The sequence below is a fragment of the Oncorhynchus tshawytscha genome, linkage group LG16 (genome assembly GCF_018296145.1).
Source record: "Oncorhynchus tshawytscha isolate Ot180627B linkage group LG16, Otsh_v2.0, whole genome shotgun sequence".
Lineage (NCBI taxonomy): Eukaryota > Metazoa > Chordata > Actinopteri > Salmoniformes > Salmonidae > Oncorhynchus > Oncorhynchus tshawytscha.
In genome coordinates, this window is record NC_056444.1 from 74492322 (window position 1) to 74515232 (window position 22911).

General features: G+C 46.8%; 1 protein-coding gene and 1 long non-coding RNA gene across 4 annotated transcripts in view; both read right to left on the bottom strand.

Moving 5' to 3' along the window:
- LOC112235473 (retinoic acid receptor gamma-A) overlaps window positions 1-22911 on the bottom strand; it is a 113279-nt gene that overhangs the window by 65155 nt on the left and 25213 nt on the right. Inside the window, exon 2 of the mRNA XM_042299624.1 lies at window positions 18508-18890. Within this exon, the coding sequence (XP_042155558.1) occupies window positions 18508-18676 (169 nt within the window). The 5' untranslated portion in view covers window positions 18677-18890. The remainder of the gene's footprint in view (window positions 1-18507; window positions 18891-22911) is intronic.
- Window positions 3213-6206, bottom strand: LOC121839637. Of its 3 annotated transcripts, none has more exons than XR_006079113.1 (3): window positions 5905-6206; window positions 4817-5026; window positions 3213-3881 (listed from the first exon to the last, which is right to left on the bottom strand). It is a non-coding gene; the product is annotated as an uncharacterized LOC121839637 (long non-coding RNA). The 3 variants fall into 3 exon arrangements; XR_006079112.1 differs by having other exon boundaries at window positions 5657-6206; XR_006079111.1 differs by having other exon boundaries at window positions 5627-6206.

Below are 22911 nucleotides of genomic sequence, written 5' to 3' on the forward strand. Positions count from 1 at the left end.
CTTGTGAGTACATTTAATTTACAGCCTCTCTATAACTCTCTCCCACTTTGACATTTCTTTCACTGTGTTTTGAGATCATCATTTAGACCAACAACACTGACTTCTCCATTTATTGAATCTACACAAAGTTATTTAAACTAAGTGAAGTTCTATAGTAGCACGTCTCTCTCTCTCTCTCTGCCTCTCTCTCTCTGCCTCTCTCTCTCTGCCTCTCTCTCTCTGCCTCTCTCTGCCTCTCTCTCTCTCTGCCTCTCTCTCTCTCTGCCTCTCTCTGCCTCTCTCTCTCTGCCTCTCTTTCTCTGCCTCTCTCTCTCTGCCTCTCTCTCTCTGCCTCTCTCTCTCTCTGCCTCTCTCTGCCTCTCTCTCTCTGCCTCTCTCTGCCTCTCTCTCTCTGCCTCTCTCTCTCTGCCTCTCTCTGCCTCTCTCTCTCTGCCTCTCTCTCTCTCTCTCTCTGCCTCTCTCTCTCTGCCTCTCTCTGCCTCTCTCTCTGCCTCTCTCTCTCTGCCTCTCTCTCTCTGCCTCTCTCTCTGCCTCTCTCTCTCTGCCTCTCTCTGCCTCTCTCTCTCTGCCTCTCTCTGCCTCTCTCTCTCTGCCTCTCTCTGCCTCTCTCTCTGTCTCTCTCTGCCTCTCTCTCTGCCTGCTCTCTGCCTCTCTCTGCCTCTCTCTCTCTGCCTCTCTCTGCCTCTCTCTCTCTGCCTCTCTCTCTGTCTCTCTCTGCCTCTCTCTCTGCCTCTCTCTCTGCCACTCTCTCTCTGCCTCTCTCTCTGCCTCTCTCTCTCTGCCTCTCTCTCTCTCTGCCTCTCTCTCTCTGCCTCTCTCTCTCTGTCTCTCTCTCTGCCTCTCTCTCTCTGCCTCTCTCTCTCTGCCTCTCTCTGTCTCTCTCTGCCTCTCTCTGCCTCTCTCTCTCTGCCTCTCTCTGTCTCTCTCTCTGTGCAGTGCTTTTGGACATTCACATACTCTCTATACTGCTTGTGACCCAGGCCAGGTCCCTGCCTGCCTCCCTGCCTCCTCCCCTTCCTTCCCTGTCCACTGAGCCTGAACTCTACAACAAACCCCCAATGGGCCACTAACTTCCCCCAAAACGTATCCTGCTTTACCCTCCCTCCTCCCTCTCTGACTCTGTTTGTCTCTCTCTCTCCTTCATGCCCTCTTTTATTTTCCTCTGTTCCTTCTAACTCTCCTTGTTTTGTCATAGTTGTTATTACTCTACTTCCTTTTTCTTATTGTATGGTTTGTTAGCGTTCTCTGGTTGCTTTTCTCTTCTTTTCTTGTTTTCCTTTTCAGTTAATTATCCTATGAATTCTCACCTGCTCTTTCGTCATGCTTTGTGACAGAACAACATTCTAAGAAATTTCTAGGAAACTCCCACCTTTCTCGTCTCCCTTCTCTCTCTCTCTCTCTCACTCTCTCGCTCTTTCGCTCTCTAACTCGCTGTCTCTCTCTCTAACTCGCTGTCTCTCTCTCTCTCTCTCTCTGTAACTCTCTCTCTGTCTCTCTCTCTCTCTCTCTCACTCTCTCACTCTCTCGCTCTTTAGCTCTCTAACTCGCTGTCTCTCTCTCTAACTCGCTGTCTCTCTCTCTCTCTCTGTCTCTCTCTCTGTAACTCTCTCTCTGTCTCTCTCTCTCTCACTCTCTCGCTCTTTAGCTCTCTAACTCGCTGTCTCTCTCTCTAACTCGCTGTCTCTCTCCCTCTGTCTCTCTCTCTCTAACTCGCTGTCTCTCTCTCTCTGTCTCTCTCTCTCTCTAACTCGCTCTCTCTCTCTCTCTCTTTCTCTCTCTTTCTCTCTCTCTCTAACTCGCTGTCTCTCTCTCTAACTCACTGTCTCTCTCTGTCTCTCTCTCTCTCTCTTTCTCTCTCTCTCTAACTCACTGTCTCTCTCTCTCTCTCTCTCTTGCTCTCTCTACCTCGCTGTCTCTCTCTCTCTTTCTCTCTCTCTCTTTCTCTCTCTCTCTAACTCGCTGTCTCTCTCTCTCTCTCTCGACCTCGCTGTCTCTCTCTCTCTCTCTCTAACTTGCTGTCTCTCTCTCTCTGTCTCTCTCTCTAACTCTCTCTCTCTGTCTCTCTCTCTCTCTCTCTCTCTCTCTCTAACTCTCTCTCTCTCTCTCTCTCTCTAACTCGCTGTCTCTCTCTCTGTCTCTCTCTCTCTAACTCTCTCTCTCTGTCTCTCTCTCTCTCTCTCTAACTCTCTCTCTCTCTCTCTCTCTCTACCTCGCTGTCTCTCTCTCTCTCTAATCAAACCCCTACGGTAGCATTGCCAGGAAGACTGTACATGCTGTAAGCTCTCCTTGAGACTAGAGGTGAATCAGGTTTTACTACTGTTCGCCATTCTGATCTGAAATATAGATAAGACCTATACAACATATTGTTTCTACTTCCTCTATCCTCAAGGCATACAGTCATTCCTTACAGGGTTTCTGGGCTTATAAACAAGACTTGGCATGGTGATATTGGAAGGAATGTCTAGCTTTCCGTCTTTCCATAGCTGATGTGAGCAGTGAGTGTGTGGATGTGCTGAAACAGATTGCCAGTGATGACAGAGACATAGAACACCCCTCCCTCCCTCCCTCCCTCCCTCCCTCCCTCCCTCCCTCCCTCCCTCCCTCCCTCCCTCCCTCCCTCCCTCCCTCCCTCCCTCCCTCCCTATTGCTACAGCTAACTAGCTAGCTTCAGGTTACCAACACACACATATGCACACAGTTCACACACATAATGGGTTACTAGTACTACAGTGGCTACATGCTGTAGATGTAAACTCATCCACCAACCCGGACAGAAACCCATTAACAGTACATGAGGTATGTGTTTGTTCAGTTCTATCATCATTGAATGACACTATCGTGCCATCGCCAGTCCATCCATCCTCAACATCAACCTCGAGTGGTGTCTCCTACACTCATAGAAAAAGGGTTCCAAAGGGGTTCTTCGGTTGTCCCCATAGGAGAACTTCCTATGGGAACAGCCAAAGAACACTTTTAGGTTGTAGATAGCACATGTTTTTCTATGAGTGTAAACGTGTTCAGTTCTGAAGAGCCACACATTCACCTGACTATACATCTCCCCTGGATGACTCACCTGACTATACATCTCCCCTGGGTGACTCACCTGACTATACATCTCCCCTGGGTGACTCACCTGACTATACATCTCCCCTGGGTGACTCACCTGACTACACATCTCCCTAGATGACACACCTGACTATACATCTCCCTGGATGACTCACCTGACTATACATCTCCCCTAGATGACACACCTGACTATACATCTCCCCTGGATGACTCACCTGACTATACATCTCCCCTAGATGACACACCTGACTATACATCTCCCCTAGATGACTCACCTGACTATACATCTCCCCTGGGTGACTCACCTGACTATACATCTCCCCTGGGTGACTCACCTGACTATACATCTCCCCTGGGTGACTCACCTGACTACACATCTCCCCTAGATGACACACCTGACTATACATCTCCCCTGGATGACTCACCTGACTATACATCTACCCTGGATGACTCACCTGACTATACATCTACCCTGGATGACTCACCTGACTATACATCTACCCTGGATGACTCACCTGACTATACATCTACCCTGGATGACTCACCTGACTATACATCTCTTCGGGGTGACTCACCTGACTATACATCTCCCCTAGATGACTCACCTGACTATACATCTCCCCTAGATGACTCACCTGACTATACATCTCCCCTAGATGACTCACCTGACTATACATCTCCCCTGGATGACTCACCTGACTATACATCTACCCTGGATGACTCACCTGACTATACATCTACCCTGGATGACTCACCTGACTATACATCTACCCTGGATGACTCACCTGACTATACATCTACCCTGGATGACTCACCTGACTATACATCTCTTCGGGTGACTCACCTGACTATACATCTCCCCTAGATGACTCACCTGACTATACATCTCCCTAGATGACTCACCTGACTATACATCTCCCTAGATGACTCACCTGACTATACATCTCCCTAGATGACACACCTGACTATACATCTCCCTGGATGACTCACCTGACTATACATCTACCCTGGATGACTCACCTGACTATACATCTACCCTGGATGACTCACCTGACTATACATCTCCCTGGGTGACTCACCTGACTATACATCTCCCCTGGGTGACTCACCTGACTATACATCTCCCCTGGGTGACTCACCTGACTATACATCTCCCCTGGATGACACACCTGACTATACATCTCCCCTAGATGACACACCTGACTATACATCTCCCCTGGATGACTCACCTGACTATACATCTCCCCTGGGTGACTCACCTGACTATACATCTCCCCTGGGTGACTCACCTGACTATACATCTCCCCTGGGTGACTCACCTGACTACACATCTCCCCTAGATGACACACCTGACTATACATCTCCCCTGGATGACTCACCTGACTATACATCTCCCCTAGATGACACACCTGACTATACATCTACCCTGGATGACTCACCTGACTATACATCTACCCTGGATGACACACCTGACTATACATCTACCCTGGATGACTCACCTGACTATACATCTACCCTGGATGACTCACCTGACTATACATCTCCCCTAGATGACTCACCTGATGACTACCTGACATCATCTACCCTGGATGACTCACCTGACTATACATCTACCCTGGATGACATGACTATACCCTGGATGACTCACCTGACTATACATCTCCCCTGGACACACCTGACTATGACTCACCTGACTATACATCTCCCCTGGATGACTCACCTGACTATACATCTACCCTGGGTGACTCACCTGACTATACATCTACCCTGGATGACTCACCTGACTATACATCTCCCCTAGATGACACACCTGACTATACATCTCCCCTGGATGACTCACCTGACTATACATCTCCCCTAGATGACACACCTGACTATACATCTCCCCTGGATGACTCACCTGACTATACATCTCCCCTGGATGACTCACCTGACTATACATCTACCCTGGATGACTCACCTGACTATACATCTGGATGACTTCTGACTATACATCTCCCTGGATGACTCACCTGACTATACATCTCCCCTAGGATGACTCACCTGACTATACATCTCCCTCCCTGGATGACATCACCCTGACTACCTGACATCTCTCCCTGGATGACTCACCTGACTATACATCTCCCTGGATGACACACCTGACTATACATCTCCCCTGGATGACTCACCTGACTATACATCTCCCCTGGATGACCCACCTGACTATACATCTCCCCTGGATGACCCACCTGACTATACATCTCCCCTGGATGACTCACCTGACTATACATCTCCCCTGGGTGACTCACCTGACTATACATCTCCCCTGGGTGACTCACCTGACTATACATCTCCCCTGGATGACTCACCTGACTATACATCTCCCCTAGATGACTACACCTGACTATACATCTCCCTGGATGACTCACCTGACTATACATCTCCCTGGATGACTACACCTGACTATACATCTCCCTGGATGACTCACCTGACTATACATCTCCCCTGGATGACTCACCTGACTATACATCTCTTCGGGGTGACTCACCTGACTATACATCTCCCCTAGATGACACACCTGACTATACATCTCCCCTGGATGACTCACCTGACTATACATCTCCCCTGGGTGACTCACCTGACTATACATCTCCCCTGGTGACTCACCTGACTATACATCTCCCCTGGGAAACTCACCAAACTATACCTGACTATACATCTCCCCCGGATGACTCACCTGATTTACATCTCCCCTAGATGAATCCCCTGACTATACATCTCCCCTAGATGACTCACCTGACTATACATCTCCCCTAGATGACTCACCTGACTATACATCTCCCCTGGATGACACACCTGACTATACATCTCCCCTAGATGACTCACCTGACTATACATCTCCCCTGGATGATTCACCTGACGATACATCTCCCCTGGGTGACTCACCTGACTATACATCTCCCCTGGGTGACTTTCTCTGTCTCTCTCTGTCTCTCCATGTCCGTTCTGTCTCTCTCTGTCTCTCCATTTCTATTCTGTCTCGCTTTGTCTCTCTCTGTCTCTCCATGTCCATTCTGTCATGACTTTTTGCTACCCGCGTTTTGCTCACACAAAACAATATTTAGTTGGCTGGCCCCAAAAAAATCACCAATCCCCTCCTTCCCTGATTCCTCAACCCCAGAAAGCCCCGCCCACCCAGAGTGTGCCCTCCCACGTCTTCTCCCAAGCCCCTCCCCCTTTGCCATTGCCCAGTCGTCGTTCTGCACGTGCCCAGTATGAAGCACACAGACCCCTCCCCCTTTTAATAGTGTCTGTGGTCACTTCTCTCCAGTAGAGAGACAGTACAGTCTGTGGTCACATCTCTCCAGTAGAGAGACAGTACAGTCTGTGGTCACTTCTCTCCAGTAGAGGGACAGTACAGTCTGTGGTCACTTCTCTCCAGTAGAGGGACAGTACAGTCTGTGGTCACTTCTCTCCAGTAGAGGGACAGTACAGTCTGTGGTCACTTCTCTCAGTAGAGGGACAGTACAGTCTGTGGTCACATCTCTCCAGTAGAGGGACAGTACAGTCTGTGGTCACTTCTCTCCAGTAGAGGGACAGTACAGTCTGTGGTCACTTCTCTCCAGTAGAGGGACAGTACAGTCTGTGGTCACTTCTCTCCAGTAGAGGGACAGTACAGTCTGTGGTCACTTCTCTCCAGTAGAGGGACAGTACAGTCTGTGGTCACTTCTCTCCAGTAGAGGGACAGTACAGTCTGTGGTCACATCTCTCCAGTAGAGGGACAGTACAGTCTGTGGTCACTTCTCTCCAGTAGAGGGACAGTACAGTCTGTGGTCACTTCTCTCCAGTAGAGGGACAGTAAAGTCTGTGGTCACTTCTCTCCAGTAGAGGGACAGTACAGTCTGTGGTCACTTCTCTCCAGTAGAGGGACAGTACAGTCTGTGGTCACATCTCTCCAGTAGAGGGACAGTACAGTCTGTGGTCACATCTCTCCAGTAGAGGGACAGTACAGTCTGTGGTCACTTCTCTCCAGTAGAGGGACAGTACAGTCTGTGGTCTCTTCTCTCCAGATAGTAAGATAGGGCATGCGCTTTTTTCATGTTGAGTCTGGCCCAGATTTTCATGTTGAGTCTGGCCCAGATTTTCATGTTGAGTCTGGCCCAGTTTTTCATGTTGAGTCTGGCCTAGTTTTTCATGTTGAGTCTGGCCCAGATTTTCATGTTGAGTCTGGCCCAGTTTTTCATGTTGAGTCTGGCCCAGGTTTTCATGTTGAGTCTGGCCCCCAGTTTTCATGTTGAGTCTCGTTTTCAGTGTTGAGTCTGGCCCAGTTCTTCATGTTGAGTCTGGCCCAGTTCTTCATGTTGAGTCTGGCCCAGTTCTTCATTCTTCATGTTGAGTCTGGCCCAGTTCTTCATGTTGAGTCTGGCCCAGTTCTTCATGTTGAGTCTGGCCCAGTTTTCATGTTGAGTCTGGCCCAGTTTTTCATGTTGAGTCTGGCCCAGTTTTCATGTTGAGTCTGGCCCAGGCCCAGTTTTTCTTCATGTTGAGTCTGGCCCAGTTTTTCATGTTTTCATGTTGAGTCTGGCCCAGTTCTTCATGTTGAGTCTGGCTGGCCAGTTCTTCATGTTGAGTCTGGCCCAGTTCTTCATGTTGAGTCTGGCCCAGTTTTCATGTTGAGTCTGGCCCAGTTCTTCATGTTGAGTCTGGGCCAGTTCTTCATGTTGAGTCTGGGCCAGTTCTTCATGTCTGAGTCTCATGCTGGCCCAGTTCTTCATGTTGAGTCTGGCCCAGTTCTTCATGTTGAGTCTGGCCAGTTGAGTCTTCATGTTGAGTCTGGCCCAGTTCTTCATGTTGAGTCTGGCCCAGTTTTTCATGTTGAGTCTGGCCCAGTTTTCATGTTGAGTCTGGCCCAGTTCTTCATGTTGAGTCTGGCCCAGTTCTTCATGTTGAGTCTGGCCCAGTTCTTCATGTTGAGTCTGGTCCCCAGTTCTTCATGTTGAGTCTGGCCCAGTTCTTCATGTTGAGTCTGGCCCAGTTCTTCATGTTGAGTCTGGCCCAGTTTTTCATGTTGAGTCTGGCCAGTTTTCATGTTGAGTCTGGCCCAGTTCTTCATGTTGAGTCTGGCCCAGTTCTTTTTGATGTTGAGTCTGGCTCAGTTCTTCATGTTGAGTCTGGCCCAGTTCTTCATGTTGAGTCTGGCCCAGTTCTTCCAGTTCTTCAGTGTTGAGTCTGGCCCAGTTCTTCATGTTGAGTCTGGCCCAGTTCTTCATGTTGAGTCTGGCCCAGTTCTTCATGTTGAGTCTGGCCCAGTTTTCATGTTGAGTCTGGCCCAGTTTTCATGTTGATTCTGGCCCAGGTTTTCATGTTGAGTCTGGCCCAGTTTTTCATGTTGAGTCTGGCCCAGTTCTTCATGTTGAGTCTGGCCCTGTTCTTCATGTTGAGTCTGGCCCCGTTTTTCATGTTGATTCTGGCTCAGTGTTTTAGTGAAAAACATAACAAAGGCATGTAAGCGGAATCGATTTCCAGAAACTAGCTGAGCCTTTCTGAGCTGTTATCCAGAGACCAGTGTCGCCTGGGGAGCCCAGAGAGAGAGAGAGGGAGAGAGAGCTGGGATGGGATGGCAGAAAGACAGGGTGGTTTGTATTAAACCCATCAGAAGCCCTGGTCACAGTGATAAGCCTGTCGACACTGGCCAAATAGGACAGCACTGTAGAATGCATACAGCACATAGGCTGTTATGGCACAGAGGTCACAGACTAGCCAAATAGGACAGCACTGTAGAATGCATACAGCACATAGGCTGTTATGGCACAGAGGCCACAGACTAGCTAAATTGGACAGCACAGAATGTTCAGAAGACTGATCTCAGAACACAGTACCCAGTACACACCCAGTGGCACAGAGGCAACCCAATATCTACTGTTTACAGTATGTCTTAAGGAATGCATACATTGTCAATCGTCTTTCAAGAGAGCTCCGTGCTGTTCATAATCTGTCCATTTCTACTCTCACACAATAGGACTAAACCACTGTTAATTTAGTATGTCCTTTAAATCACCCTGAGTTATGTGAGTGACATTGAGGATTGACAGAGGAGAGAGATGGATTGGTTTTAACCAACTGGCTGGACTTTCCTCCAGTCTGTCTGTCTCCCAGGCAGACCTGGGTTTAAATACTATTTGAAACCTTTCAAATACTTTTAGCGTTTGTTCTACCGTATAGTCCCCCTGGAGTCCCAGGTGGGCGGGGTTTGCACTTTTAGGACTATATCACTGGTTCCCAGTGAAGGTATTTTGAATTAGTAAAAATAGTATCTGAACCATGCTCTGCTAGCAGGGCCTTTCTGTTCAGCGCTGGTTGAAGAGGACAGAAAGAAAACAACAGTGGAAATGGGAGGTTGTTGTTTGTGCCTGGAAGGAAGTAGAGAGAGGAGTAATGGCCTTAGCTCATACATTTTCATTTACCATACATAGCTCGCTCACACTCTCTTTATCTGCCCCCCCCCCGCCCCCTCTCCGTCTCTCTCTCGTGCGTGCACACACACAGAAACACACACACCACACACCACCTTCGCCAGTTGAGGGCTGGACTGAAACTCAACACTTCAACTGCAGATCTATAAACATCTGAATTAGGTACAAAGTGCTGTTTGTGCTCTCTCCACTCCCCTCTGAGGAAACATTTCCTGTTCTATCCTTTTCTGTCTTGTTTTAATGTTTAGTTTTCCATTTCGTCTTGTACCTCTTCCCACCAAAATGGCTCCTTTTCATCAATCCCTGAGCTCCCTAAGCCAACATGACCTCGTTGTGTGTGTGTGTGTGTGTGTATGTGTGTGTGTGTGTGTGTGTGTGTGTGTGTGTGTGTGTGTGTGTGTGTGTGTGTGTGTGTGTGTGTGTGTGTGTGTGTGTGTGTGTGTGTATGTGTGTGTGTGTGTGTGTGTGTTTGTTTAAGAATGCAATGGAAGGGTGTTTTTAATTATGTCACTGCATGAAGATTTTTCCTGGAACATTTAAGTCCTTTTCACAGCCTACTTGACTTAGTGGTCTTTGTGTGTGTGTGTGTGTGTGTGTGTGTGTGTGTGTGTGTGTGTGTGTGTGTGTGTGTGTGTGTGTGTCTGCTCGTGGGCGTGTGTACATGTGCAACCCACTGTTGCATAAACAGGCTGTCAGTACCACCCTATTCCATCTGGGGCAGTGAAGAACACACAGAGGGTCTTTTAGACAGACAAGTTCAAACAAGCACACCATTCCATTCTATTATTACAATGCTTATTATAACAGACACCGCATCAAAGAACATGCACCTTGGACTTTCATGCACCTTGGACTTTCATGCACCTTGGACTTTCATGCACCTTGGACTTTCATGCACCTTGGACTTTTATACACCACAGAGAGAGAAGGACAGAGAGGAGAGAGAGAGAGAGAGAGAGAGAGAGAGAGAGAGATAATTCATTTCGCACTGTTTATTATCTACTTCACTTGCTTTGGTAATGTAAGCATATGTTTCCCATGCCAATAATGCCCTAGAATTGAAAATTAATTGAATTGAGCGAAGAGATCAACTCCACCAAAGCAGGGTGAAACATTATGTTGTAATGGACTCTGCTCGACTACAGGCCTCCGAGAAAAAGGCCTTAGGTGGTGGTTCTCTTCATCCTACATCCCATGTGGACTGAAGGAAATGACCGACTAGTGTTTCAAAACATCTCTGTCCCAGGTCCTCAGACCTACAACTCTGATTGGTGAGAGCTTACAGAAGTGTTTCAGGGCTCAGTGCAGATGTTATCACACTGTAAGTGGCGGTAAGGGGCCTTCAACTGTTTGTTTGAAGGGCTCCCATAATACTAGGGATCAACTGATAACAGACTCAGAGCTACTCTGCTCAGTGCTCTCTGCTCTGCGGAGCAGTGTGCTACTATAGAGAGACGTCAAATTGTCTTATGGAGATTTGTGTACACACAGACATACGTAAGGACAGGGCCTACTACACAGACACAGGCACACACAAAGACACAGGCACACACACAGACACAGGCAAACACACACTAACACAGGCAAACACCTCAGCCTCCTCCTGTTACTTAACCATCACACTTGTAGGTAACCAATCACAATAGAACATGGGAACCTGTCACACCCTCCTCTCTCTCTCTCTCTCTCTCTCTCTGCCTCTCTCTCTTTCTCTGCCTCTCTCTCGCTCTCTGCCTCTCTCCCGCTCTATAAAACAGGTATTTCCAAAAAGCCTGTACCAACATCGCATCACCACGGCGACTGTGGGAGGAGGTGCTCCAACCTGTCGGCATAGCTACCTGCGTGAGCAGCAGAGTGAACACCCAACACCTACAAAGGTAGGTAGGCAGGACCCTGTCTGTTCCTGGCTACCTTTCACACAGCAATTAACCATGGAACTCCCTTTAAAACACTACCTCCACACACACACACGCACGCACGCACGCACGCACACACACACACACACACACACACACACACACACACACACACACACACACACACACACACACACACACACACACACACACACACACACACACACACACACACACACACACACACACACACACACACACACACACACACACACACACACACACACACACACACACACACACACACACACACACACACACACACACACACAGACCGACAGCTCTGACAACAATGAACAGGCCTGTTAAGCCAACTAACTCCTGTTAAGTTAACTAACTCATGTGTGCATCCCAAAGGGCACCATATTCCCTATGTAGTGCACTAATTTTGGCCAGGGCCCATATTTATTTTTTTTAATTCAATTTTATTTCACCTTTATTTAACCAGGTAGGTTGGGAACAAGTTCTCATTTACAACTGCGACCTGGCCAAGACAAAGCAAAGCAGTGTGACAAAAACAACACAGAGTTACACATGGGATAAACAAACGTACAGTCAATAACACAATAGAAAAATCTGCATACAGTGTGTGCAAATGAAATAAGGAGGTAAGGCAATAAATAGGTGGCAAAGTAAGTGGCAAAGTAATTACAATATAGCAATTAACACTGGATATATGTACAGATGAAGATGTGCAAGTAGAAATACTGGTGTGCAAAAGAGCAGAAAAACAAAAACAAATATGAGGGATGAGGTAGGTAGTTGGTTGGATGGGCTATTTCCGGATGGGCTGTGTACCATTGTTCCTGTTCCCAAGAAAGCTAAGGTAACTGAGCTAAACGACTACCGCCCCGTAGCACTCACATCCGTCATCATGAAGTGCTTTGAGAGACTAGTCAAGGACCATATCACCTCCACCCTACCTGACACCCTGACACACATCATTTCCCATCAATTCCCATGATTAAAGTGGCTGGAGTAGAGTCAGTGTCATTGACAGTGTGTTGGCAGTAGCCACTCAATGTTAGTGGTGGCTGTTTAACAGTCTGATGGCCTTGAGATAGAAGCTGTTTTTCAGTCTCTCGGTCCCAGCTTTGATGCACCTGTACTGACCTCGCCTTCTGGATGACAGCGGGGTGAACAGGCAGTGGCTCGGGTGGTTGATGTCCTTGATGATCTTTATGGCCTTCCTGTAGCATCGGGTGGTGTAGGTGTCCTGGAGGGCAGGTAGTTTGCCCCCGGTGATGCGTTGTGCAGACCTCACTACCCTCTGGAGAGCCTTACGGTTGAGGGCGGTGCAGTTGCCATACCAGGCGGTGATACAGCCCGCCAGGATGCTCTCGATTGTGCATCTGTAGAAGTTTGTGAGTGCTTTTGGTGACAAGCTGAATTTCTTCAGCCTCCTGAGGTTGAAGAGGCGCTGCTGCGCCTTCCTCACGATGCTGTCTGTGTGAGTGGACCAATTCAGTTTGTCTGTGATGTGTATGCCGAGGAACTTAAAACTTGCTACCCTCTCCACTACTGTTCCATCGATGTGGATGGGGGTGTTCCCTCTGCTGTTTCCTGAAGTCCACAATCATCTCCTTAGTTTTGTTGACGTTGAGTGTGAGGTTATTTTCCTGACACCACACTCCGAGGGCCCTCACCTCCTCCCTGTAGGCCGTCTCGTCGTTGTTGGTAATCAAGCCTACCACTGTTGTGTCGTCCGCAAACTTGATGATTGAGTTGGAGGCGTGCATGGCCACGCAGTCGTGGGTGAACAGGGAGTACAAGAGAGGGCTCAGAACGCACCCTTGTGGGGCCCCAGTGTTGAGGATCAGCGGGGAGGAGATGTTGTTGCCTACCCTCACCACCTGGGGGCGGCCCGTCAGGAAGTCCAGAACCCAGTTGCACAGGGCGGGGTCGAGACCCAGGGTCTCGAGCTTGATGACGAGCTTGGAGGGTACTATGGTGTTGAATGCCGAGCTGTAGTCGATGAACAGCATTCTCACATAGGTATTCCTCTTGTCCAGATGGGTTAGGGCAGTGTGCAGTGTGGTTGAGATTGCATCGTCTGTGGACCTATTTGGGCGGTAAGCAAATTGGAGTGGGTCAAGGGTGTCAGGTAGGGTGGAGGTGATATGGTCCTTGACTAGTCTCTCAAAGCACTTCATGATGACGGATGTGAGTGCTACGGGGCGGTAGTCGTTTAGCTCAGTTACCTTAGCTTTCTTGGGAACAGGAACAATGGTACACAGCCCATCCGGAAATAGCCCATCCAACCAACTACCTACCTCATCCCTCATATTTGTTTTTGTTTTTCTGCTCTTTTGCACACCAGTATTTCTACTTGCACATCTTCATCTGTACATATATCCAGTGTTAATTGCTATATACGCTGATTCGGTGTGCGAGTTCATTAGAACGTGCGTTGAAGATGTCATTCCCATAGCAACGATTAAAACATTCCCTAACCAGAAACCGTGGATTGATGGCAGCATTCGTGTGAAACTGAAAGCGCTAACCACTGCTTTTAATCAGGGCAAGGTGTCTGGTGACATGACTGAATACAAACAGTGCAGCTATTCCCTCCGCAAGGCTATTAAACAAGCTAAGCGTCAGTACAGAGACAAAGTAGAATCTCAATTCAACGGCTCAGACACAAGAGGCATGTGGCAGGGTCTACAGTCAATCACGGACTACAGGAAGAAATCCAGCCCAGTCACGGACCAGGATGTCTTGCTCCCAGGCAGACTAAATAACTTTTTTGCCCGCTTTGAGGACAATACAGTGCCACTGACACGGCCTGCAATGAAAACATGTGGACTCTCCTTCACTGCAGCCGAGGTGAGTAAGACATTTAAACGTGTTAACCCTCGCAAGGCTGCAGGCCCAGATGGCATCCCCAGCCACGCCCTCAGAGCATGCGCAGACCAGCTGGCCGGTGTGTTTACGGACATATTCAATGAAACCCTATACCAGTCTGCTGTTCCCACATGCTTCAAGAGGGCCACCATTGTTCCTGTTCCCAAGAAAGCTAAGGTAACTGAGCTAAACGACTACCGCCCCGTAGCACTCACATCCGTCATCATGAAGTGCTTTGAGAGACTAGTCAAGGACCATATCACCTCCACCCTACCTGACACCCTAGACCCACTCCAATTTGCTTACCGCCCAAATAGGTCCACAGACGATGCAATCTCAACCACACTGCACACTGCCCTAACCCATCTGGACAAGAGGAATACCTATGTGAGAATGCTGTTCATCGACTACAGCTCGGCATTCAAAACCATAGTACCCTCCAAGCTCGTCATCAAGCTCGAGACCCTGGGTCTCGACCCCGCCCTGTGCCACTGGGTACTGGACTTCCTGACGAGCTGCCCCCAGGTGGTGAGGGTATGCAACAACATCTCCTCCCCGCTGATCCTCAACACTGGGGCCCCACAAGGGTGCGTTCTGAGCCCTCTCCTGTACTCCCTGTTCACCCACGACTGCGTGGCCACGCACGCCTCCAACTCAATCATCAAGTTTGCGGACGACACAACAGTGGTAGGCTTGATTACCAACAACGACGAGACGGCCTACAGCGAAGAGGTGAGGGCCCTCGGAGTGTGGTGTCAGGAAAATAACCTCACACTCAACGTCAACAAAACTAAGGAGATGATTGTGGACTTCAGGAAACAGCAGAGGGAACACCCCCCTATCCACATCGATGGAACAGTAGTGGAGAGGGTAGCAAGTCTTAAGTTCCTCGGCATACACATCACAGACAAACTGAATTGGTCCACTCACACAGACAGCATCGTGAAGAAGGCGCAGCAGCGCCTCTTCAACCTCAGGAGGCTGAAGAAATTCGGCTTGTCACCAAAAGCACTCACAAACTTCTACAGATGCACAATCGAGAGCATCCTGGCGGGCTGTATCACCGCCTGGTACGGCAACTGCTCCGCCCTCAACCGTAAGGCTCTCCAGAGGGTAGTGAGGTCTGCACAACGCATCACCGGGGGCAAACTACCTGCCCTCCAGGACACCTACACCACCCGATGTTACAGGAAGGCCATAAAGATCATCAAGGACATCGACCACCCGAGCCACTGCCTGTTCACCCCGCTATCATCCAGAAGGCGAGGTCAGTACAGGTGCATCAAAGCTGGGACCGAGAGACTGAAAAACAGCTTCTATCTCAAGGCCATCAGACTGTTAAACAGCCACCACTAACATTGAGTGGCTGCTGCCAACACACTGACACTGACACTGACTCAACTCCAGCCACTTTAATAATGGGAATTGATGGGAAATTATGTAAATATATCACTAGCCACTTTAAACAATGCTACCTTATATAATGTTTACATACCCTACATTATTCATCTCATATGCATACGTATATACTGTACTCTATATCATCGACTGCATCCTTATGTAATACATGTATCACTAGCCACTTTAAACCTATGCTGCTCTGTACCATCACTCATTCATATATCCTTATGTACATATTCTTTATCCCCTTACACTGTGTATAAGACAGTAGTTTTGGAATTGTTAGTTAGATTACTTGTTGGTTATTACTGCATTGTCGGAACTAGAAGCACAAGCATTTCGCTACACTCGCATTAACATCTGCTAACCATGTGTATGTGACAAATAAAATTTGATTTGATTTGATTTGATTTGTCTTCATCCCTCTGGGGGAAGAGGAAAGCACCTCAGTGAAGACCAAGAGCATGCCATTGTAGGATTGGTCATTGCTGACAATGCAATAAAACTGAGAGAAATTCAGATCAGAATTGTAGATAACACCCTAGTATTTCACAATGTGGAAAGCATCATTCTGACTAGCATTGCTTGGAATCTGACCAAAAACAGAGTTTGAATGAAACAGTTGTACACAGTTCCTTTTGAAAGGAACAGTGAGTGTGTCAAGGAACTCCGGAACCAATATGTCCAGGTATGGTCTATCCAATATGTCTTGTTCTACAGTGAGTTTTACACTATGCTACTCTACATGTAAACATGGGTTACAGTACATACAGTAGGACATACTGAAAAGCATTTACACATACTGTGTTTGAATTCTTTTAAGAGAGTCATGGAGTTGGAGGCTAATCAGATGAAATCATTTATGTAGATGAGGCAGGGTTTAACCTGGCAAAAACACGTCGGCTGGGAAGAAACGTCATCAGGGAAAGGGCCACCGTTGATGTGCTGGGTCAGAGAGGAGCAAATATCACAATGTGTGCTACAATCTGGAGTGCTGCTTTTGTCCTGCAGAAATGCCAGATTGGTTCCTACAACACTGAGCGCCTTCTTTTGTTTTTAGATGACCTCCACCAACAACTGGTGCCAGAAGCAGAAAGGGAACAGTTGGGAGAAAACATGAGGACATTTGTGATTGCATGGGACAATGTAGCATTCCACCATCCACCAAACTTTACAGTTGGCACTATGCATTTGGGCAGGTAGCGTTCTCCTGGCATTCGCCTAACCCAGATTTGTCCGTTGGACTGCCAGACTGAAGCGTGACTCATCACTCCAGAGAACGTGTTTCCACTGCTCTAAGCCGACGCTTGGCATTGCGCATGGTGATCTTGGTCTTGTGTGCGGCTGCTCGACCTTGGAAACCCATTTCAAGAAGCTCCCGACTAACAGTTATTGCGCTGACATTGCTTTCAGATGTAATTTGGAACTCGGTAGTGAGTGTTGCAACTGAGGACAGACCATTTTTATGCACTGCAAGCTTCAGCACTTGACGGTCCTGTTCTGTGATCTTGTGTGGCCTACCACTACACAGATGAGCCACTTATAGTTGACCGGGGCAGCTCTAGCAGGGCAGACATTTGATGAAATTATTTGTTTGAAAGGTAGCATCATATGACGGTGCCACTTTAAAAGTTACTGACCTCTTCGGTAAGGCAATTCTACTGCCAATGTTTGTCTATGGAGATTGCATGGCTGTGTCCTTATTCCCCTGTTAGCAACGGGTATGGCAAATCCACTCATTTGAAGGAGTGTCCACATACTTTTGCATATAACACGTAACTTATTGAGAACAGATTCTCTTTTCAAATAAAGATCTGACAACCATCTAATCCATGCAGGTATGAACAACAATTTAACCGTTTGTGACCTGTGACCCTTTCATACTGGTTTTTGTTTTAACACATGCCAGTATTTATCAATGAAGGAGATTTCATTCATTGTGAGTGCACAAGAGTGGTGTGCTTCAAATTTCTACATGAAAGACCGATAGAGAGGTCTGTGTTTTCCTAGCAGGGTGGGTTCTTGGATTCCACCACACTAGGATATTACCTTAGGGTGCTCTCCTTAAATTCTCTCTCTCTGTTTCTCTCTCTCTCTAAATACCTTGAGGATAAAGTGGGCAGCAGCAGGGGGAGGTAGTGATTGACATCTGAAAGGCTGGAGAGGTGCTCAGGCATGCTGTGCTGAGGAGATGGAGGGAGAGAGAGAGAGAGAGGGAGAGAGAGGAGAAAGAGAGCGAGAGAGAGAGAGAATGCACACAGAGAGGTGGGGGGGCTCGGTAGCTTTTACTCAGCTGTTGCCACCCACACCCATCACAATCCCCGACATACACGCCTTTAATCACCTCATGTGAAAAATATATAGTTTTGTCTGTTATTTGAGACTTGTTTAATGGACGCCTGCTTTACTTTACTGACTCTCAGAGTTTGGAACCACAACATCATCTAAAGCAGCATCCTAAAAAACAAACCTGCAACAAATAATCAACACAATTTTATGGAACTGCTCCATTCGAGGGGGTTAAATGTGGAAGACACATTTCAGTTGAATGCATTCAGTTGTGCAACTGACTAGGTATCCCCATTTTTCTTTACATTCTTTATCTCATTGCCTCTTATATCAAACAGATGAATGAATGCATGTTCAATTAAAAGTTAGCATTTTCTGTTTCAAAATGTAATAATGACACACACACTCATGCATGATTGGGTACACACACACACACACACACACACACACACACACACACACACACACACACACACACACACACACACACACACACACACACACACACACACACACACTTGAGTAACATCACTTACAGAGTGCGGCCATTTCTTTAGGGAGGTCTGTGCTGAACCTCCCAAACAGTCGGCTATTGGCCAGCAGGTCGAAGGGGGAGTGGTTCCGCATGGAGTTGAAGGCAAATGGGTAGACAGCTGGTGGAAACCCTGTCATGTGACCCACCTGCCGCTCCCTGTTGGTAGCCATGGTAACAGAGAGGAGAGGAGTACCCAGAAGGCTGGTGGTATCCCAGACAGACCCTCTGTCTCAGGCCGTTGGGCTGGGGAATATCAGACACACACCACCTGGAAGACCCTGGAAAGTTCTTCCAGAGGCAGCCTATCAGGGCACTGGAGTGGATGAGGGGCACAGGTTCTGGTTGGCTCAGGAGAGTTCTGGTTGGAATGATCATATGACGCATCTATCAGAAGACACACAAAAAGAGGAACATTGTTTTTCCAATCTACACAATGAAGAATAACTACTGTTCAAGTAATGATAAAATTTGGAGTATTGTTCAAATGTTCTTTATTTTCTACAAACACTGTTCACCTTACATCAACTCTGAGGATTGATATTTCTGGAACACTGAACAGTTTATTCCAAACAAGCAATTTCAGAGGGATGTGGAAACTACAACACAATGGTCAAAACAGGTATGGGGAGGGGTGGGGTGGAAGGGAAGAGTGACATATCAACACAGAGAGATATGAGAAACTGTGAGTTGAAGACGGGCATATCAACACAGAGATATGAGAAACTGTGAGAGTTGAAGAGTGACATATCAACACAGAGAGATATGAGAAACTGTGAGTTGAAGACTGGCATATCAACACAGAGAGATATGAGAAACTGTGAGTTGAAGACTGGCATATCAACACAGAGATATGAGAAACTGTGAGAGTTGAAGAGAGACATATCAACACAGAGAGATATGAGAAACTGTGAGAGTTGAAGAGTGGCATATCAACACAGAGAGATATGAGAAACTGTGAGAGTTGAAGAGAGACATATCAACACAGAGAGATATGAGAAACTGTGAGAGTTGAAGAGTGACATATCAACACAGAGAGATATGAGAAACTGTGAGAGTTGAAGAGAGACATATCAACACAGAGATATGAGAAACTGTGAGTTGAAGAATGACATATCAACACAGAGATATGAGAAACTGTGAGTTGAAGAGTGACATATCAACACAGAGATATGAGAAACTGTGAGAGTTGAAGAGTGACATATCAACACAGAGATATGAGAAACTGTGAGTTGAAGAGTGTCATATCAACACAGAGAGATATGAGAAACTGTGAGTTGAAGAGTGACATATCAACACAGAGATATGAGAAACTGTGAGTTGAAAAGTGACATATCAACACAGAGATATGAGAAACTGTGAGTTGAAGAGTGACATATCAACACAGAGATATGAGAAACTGTGAGTTGAAGAGTGACATATCAACACAGAGATATGAGAAACTGTGAGTTGAAGAGTGACATATCAACACAGAGATATGAGAAACTGTGAGTTGAAGAGTGACATATCAACACAGAGATATGAGAAACTGTGAGAGTTGAAGAGTGACATATCAACACAGAGATATGAGAAACTGTGAGAGTTGAAGAGTGAGTAGTGGAAGGAAGAGCAAAAAAACGTACTGAAGAGAATAAAATAAGTTAACTGGAGAGAAGATGGAGGGAGGGGGCACTTGTTTGTGCAGTTTTGAAAGTCTTCCATAATTTTGAAGTGATTCCAGGCTATGCCATATGATTTAAATCAGCAGAACTCCACAATAAAGAGGCTCTCTGTTCATTCTGCCAACCCAGCACAGCAGCCTGCCTCTCTGCCTCACAGCTCTCTGCCTCTTTGCCTCACTGCTTCACAGCTCTCTGCCTCACTGCCTCACAGCTCTCTGTCTCACAGCTCTCTGCCTCACTGCCTCACAGCTCTCTGCCTCACAGCTCTCTGTCTCACAGCTCTCTGCCTCACTGCCTCACAGCTCAGCCTCACAGCTCAGCCTCAGCTCAGTGCACCCAGAGTCATTCTATGAGTGGTTGGTGTCAGATGCTTGTTTTTGAAACAGCACAGCCAAGGAATTCAGGTAGAGCTGCTTTTTTTGGAACGGCTGTGATTTGTGAACCAGGGGGAAGCAGAGTCAAGACTGAGGAAAAATCTGTAATGAATACAGGGCAGAAACAAAAGAGGAAAACATTCATATCTGAGGCTGAACTGAGCAGAATGCTGGACAGACAGACAGACAGACAGACAGACAGACAGACAGACAGACAGACAGACAGACAGACAGACAGACAGACAGACAGACAGACAGACAGATAGACAGACAGACAGACAGACAGACAGACAGACAGACAGACAGACAGACAGATAGACAGACAGACAGACAGACAGACAGACAGACAGACAGACAGACAGACAGACAGACAGACAGACAGACAGACAGACAGACAGACAGATAGATAGATAGATAGATAGATAGATAGATAGATAGATAGATAGATAGATAGATAGATAGATAGATAGATAGATAGATAGATAGATAGATAGATAGATAGAGAGATAGATAGAGAGATAGAGAGATAGAGAGAAATGTTTACTGTTCATTTTTATTGTTTATTGTCCTTCAAACTTTGCTTTCGTTAAAGAATCCTCCATTTGCAGGAATTACAGCCTTGCAGACCTTTGGCATTCTAGGTGTCAATTTCTTGAGGTAATCTGAAGAGATTTCACCCCATGCTTCCTGAAGCACCTCCCAGAAATTGGATTGGTTTGATGGGCACTTCTTACATACCATAGGGTCAAGCTGCTCCCACAACAGCTCAATAGGGTTGAGATCCGGTGAATGTACTGGCCACTCCATTATAGACAGAATACCAGCTGACTGCTTCTTCCCTAAATAGTTATCTCATAGTTTGGAGCTGTGCTTTGGGTCATTGTCCTGCTGTAGGAGGAAATTGGCTCCAATTAAGCGCCGTCCACAGGGTATGGCATGGCGTTGCCAAAATGGAGTGACAGCGTTCCTTCTTCAAGATCCCTTTTACCCTGTACAAATCTCCCACTTTACCACCACCAAAGCACCCCCAGACCATCACATTGCCTCCACCATGCATGACAGAAGCATTCCACCAGCATCTTTTTATTTTGTCTGCGTCTCACGAATGTTCTTTGTGATTGAAATGAATAGAAATTATTTTGGGCAACAGACATATCTGAACACTTCAAACCTAGATGTGTCTGTCCATAACACTTTTTTCCAATCTTCCTCTGTCTAGTGTCTGTGTTCTTTTGCCCATCTTAATCTTTTATTTTTATTGGCCAGTCTGAGATATGGCTTTTTCTTTGCAACTCTGCCTAGAAGGCCAGCATCCCAGAGTCAGCTTTTCACCATTGATGTTGAGACTGGTGTTTTGTGGGTACTATTTAATGAAGCTGCCAGTTGAGGACTTGTGAGGTGTCTGTTTATCAAACTAGACACTCTAATGTACTTGTCCTCTTGCGTCCCACGCCTCTTTTATTCTGGTTAGAGCCAGTTTGCGCTGTTCTGTGAAGGGAGTAGTACACAGCGTTGTACGAGATCTTCAGTTTCTTGGCAATTTCTTGCATGGAATAGCCTTAATTTCTCAGAAAAATAATAGACTGATGAGTTTCAGAAGAAAGGTCTTTGTTTCTGGCCATTTTGAGCCTGTAATCGAACCCACAAATGCTGATTCTCCAGACACTCAACTAGTCTAAAGAAGGCCAGTTTTATTGCTTCTTTAATCTGCACAAAAACAAACAAAAAAATCCAACTACAATAGTCATTTACATCATTAACAATGTCTACACTGTATTTCTGATGAATTTGATGTTATTTTAATAGACAAAAAATGTGCTTTTCTTTTGGTCCTCTCACCAACAAAGATTCACAAAATCTGCTAAAATATCCTCCGTGTACAATGTAGAACACCAAATATTGCATGCAGAGCAGAATTAGGCCGATACCCGCTAATGACCAAAATCCAGAGAAGAAACGTTAAATTCTACAACCACCTAAAAGGGAAGCGATTCCCAAACCTCCCATAACAAAGCCATCATCTACAGAGAGATGAACCTGGAGAAGAGTCCCCTAAGCAAGCTGGTCCTGGGGCTCTGTTCACAAACACAAACACACCCCACAGAGCCCCAGAACAGCAACTCAATTAGACCCAACCAAATCATAAGAAAACAAAAAGATAATTATTTGACACATTGGAAAGAAGTAACAAAAAAACGGAGCAAACTAGAATGTTATTTGGCCCTAAAAAGAGAGTACGCAGTGGCAGAATACCTGACCACTGTGACTGACCCTAAACAGAGAGTACACAGTGGCAGAATACCTGACCACTGTGACTGACCCAAACTTAAGGAAAGCTTTGACTCTGTACAGACTTTGAGCATAGCCTTGCTA